The 2,299-nt window shown below is 66.2% G+C and overlaps 1 protein-coding gene across 1 annotated transcript in view; it reads left to right on the forward strand.

Moving 5' to 3' along the window:
• The first annotated feature begins 471 nt into the window (after positions 1–471).
• The window catches only part of LOC123242821 (schwannomin-interacting protein 1-like), a 161,108-nt gene continuing 159,280 nt past the window's right edge, over positions 472–2,299 (forward strand). The window contains exons 1-2 of the mRNA XM_044670925.1: positions 472–527; positions 1,405–2,202. Coding sequence (XP_044526860.1) covers positions 1,423–2,202 — 780 coding nt within the window. The 5' untranslated portion in view covers positions 472–527; positions 1,405–1,422. The remainder of the gene's footprint in view (positions 528–1,404; positions 2,203–2,299) is intronic.

A 2,299-nucleotide genomic window follows, 5' to 3' on the forward strand; every position in this document is an offset into this window, starting at 1 on the left:
AGCTCGCGCTAGGGCCCTTCCCTCTCTCCCACAGTGCGTGTCTGTCTGTTTGCGGAGGTGGAGCGTCCCTGGAGGGTCTGGCCCTCGGGCACTCAGGAAGGGCGCCCAGAAGCCAAGGGATGCTGATGGGCTCTTTCCCAGGGCGCCTCCTCCTCCCGGGCCCTTTCCCCGCCCCTTTTCTCCCTCTCACCCGAGCCCAGGGGACAGGTTCAGGCCCCAGCCCAGCCCCAGCGGGCCCCTGAATCTCTCCGCCTAGCTCCCACCCCTATCCCAGGAGGCGCGGAGGGCGCGCCTGAAACGCCCAGGCCGCGATCTGGGCATGCTCGGTAGCCGGGTGGAGGGTTGGTCACCAGTGAGGATCTCTCTCTCCGCTCCGGGGCCCGGGCCGCTGTCTCGGCTGCTCCACCCGCCGCTGCTCGGCTGGCCATGAGCAGCCTCAGGCCTGGGGCACGCCGGGCTGGCCAGGCTGGAGGGAGGACGAGGAAGAGCCGGGAACCTAGGCTGGCCACGAGGCGGAGCCGAGCCCGGTGAGAGCCGAGTCAGCCCCGGTCCCAGCCCCTCTCCCTGCCCGGACCCAGGAAGCCCACGCGAGCAAAGCCTCGGACGAGCTAGGGAGCTGGGGGTCTGGGGGCGCAGACTCTCTGGCAAGCTGCGGGGCGGGGGCGGAGGGAAGAGGAGACAGGACCAGCCCGATGGCCCCGCCCAGCCGCCCGCCGCTTTCTCTCCCTGAAAGTCCTGGTCCTAGTTGTACGCACAGACAGCCCCGCCCCGCCCCCCAGGGGAGGCTCGGGGTGGAATAGGGGAGACGAGACCCGGAGCCAGATGCAGAATTCCCAACTAGTGGCTAGCCAAGCCTCTCTCCAGCCCGCGTAGAAGTGGGGTATCCAGAAGGGTTGTGAGTGTGAGCATGTGAGTGCGTATGTTTCTCCGAGGAGGGGGTTCCAGTGGAGAAACTGTCACAGGCAGCTCCCCTCTCTCCCACCCCCTCCGCCTTCATTAAAAGTCTCCAAGCGTCCATTGCCTAGTGTGCATCCCCCTGCTCGGTCTCTTGCTGGCCCTCAGGAAGGACTAGCAGGGGGCGCTGAGAAAGGAAACCCCAACGCTTGTGCTCTGCCCAAGTGCCCCTTTTCTAAGTGGAGTGGCCTCGGGTTTGCCCTGGTGTCCTCCTGGCCCCGAGGTCGGGGGCGGAGGTGGGGAGTTGGGGGTGGGGACGGGGAGAGGAGGAGACTTGGTTTCCCCCTGACCAGCAGCGGCAGCGGCGGCTGCAGCGGTCCGCCCGCCGCCGCCGCCGCCGCCGGCAGGAGGGAGTCTCGCTCCCGCGGATGCCCGGGTTGGCGGCTTATTCTGCCCAGGCTTCTTTCTTTCTCCCTCTCACTGTGTGTCTCTCTTTCTGCTCCCGCCCAGGATTACCGAGAGGATGGGATGGATTTAGCCAGTGACGCCTGCAGCAGCAGCCGCTCCAGCTCACGGTCTAACTCCAGCAAAGTGACCCCGTGCTCCGAGTGCAAATCCTCCTCCTCTCCCTCCTCCTCCTCCTCCCCCGGCAGCCTGGACTTGGTGGCTGCCCTGGAGGACTATGAGGAGGAGGAGAGTTTCCAGGTCTATCGGAAGACGGTGATTGATGAGTGGGAAGAAGAAGAGGACGTGGAGGAAGAGGAGGAGGAAGAAGAGGAGGACAACGAAGACCAAGGGTACAGGGACTCGGGACACAGCGCTGCGTACGACCGCTATGAAAAGCCGGCCAGCTCGAGGAGTTACGCGAAGGAGCTGGGCGCTGTGAAGCCCCCCACCTCCAGCAGGAGCACGGTTAGCAATACCCCCACTGGCGGCGGCGGCGGCACCGGCACTGGCGCCCGGAGCACCGTCATGCCGCCTCCGATTCCTAATGGCAACCTCCATCCCCCTCCGGACCTCAGACACAACGGCAACGTGGTGACGGCCGATCGGTCGCTGACTGGTCACCGGGGAGGCCACCCCAACCCCCTGCAGAAAGGGCGGCCTGCGGTGGGGAGGCTGGGCGGCCCGGGCCCGGGGCCCGCGGGGCTCCTCCCGCTTCACCCTCTGGACAGTGGGACTTGTCTCAAGGAGGAGCCCCAGCTCCCCACTATGGACTGGGAGGCTTTGGAAAGGCATCTGGCTGGCTTACAGTTTCAGGAACAGGAGGGACGCAACCAGAGCCAAGGGAAACCCAACTCCGCCTCGGTAAGTTGCTCGGTTGTCCTCAGTCTACTGTGTGCGGACCGCGGGGATCTTGGCCCATTCATTCTTCCGCCCTCTTCCCCTACCCCCCTACCCCCCC

The sequence above is a fragment of the Gracilinanus agilis genome, chromosome 3 (assembly GCF_016433145.1).
Source record: "Gracilinanus agilis isolate LMUSP501 chromosome 3, AgileGrace, whole genome shotgun sequence".
Taxonomy (NCBI): domain Eukaryota; kingdom Metazoa; phylum Chordata; class Mammalia; order Didelphimorphia; family Didelphidae; genus Gracilinanus; species Gracilinanus agilis.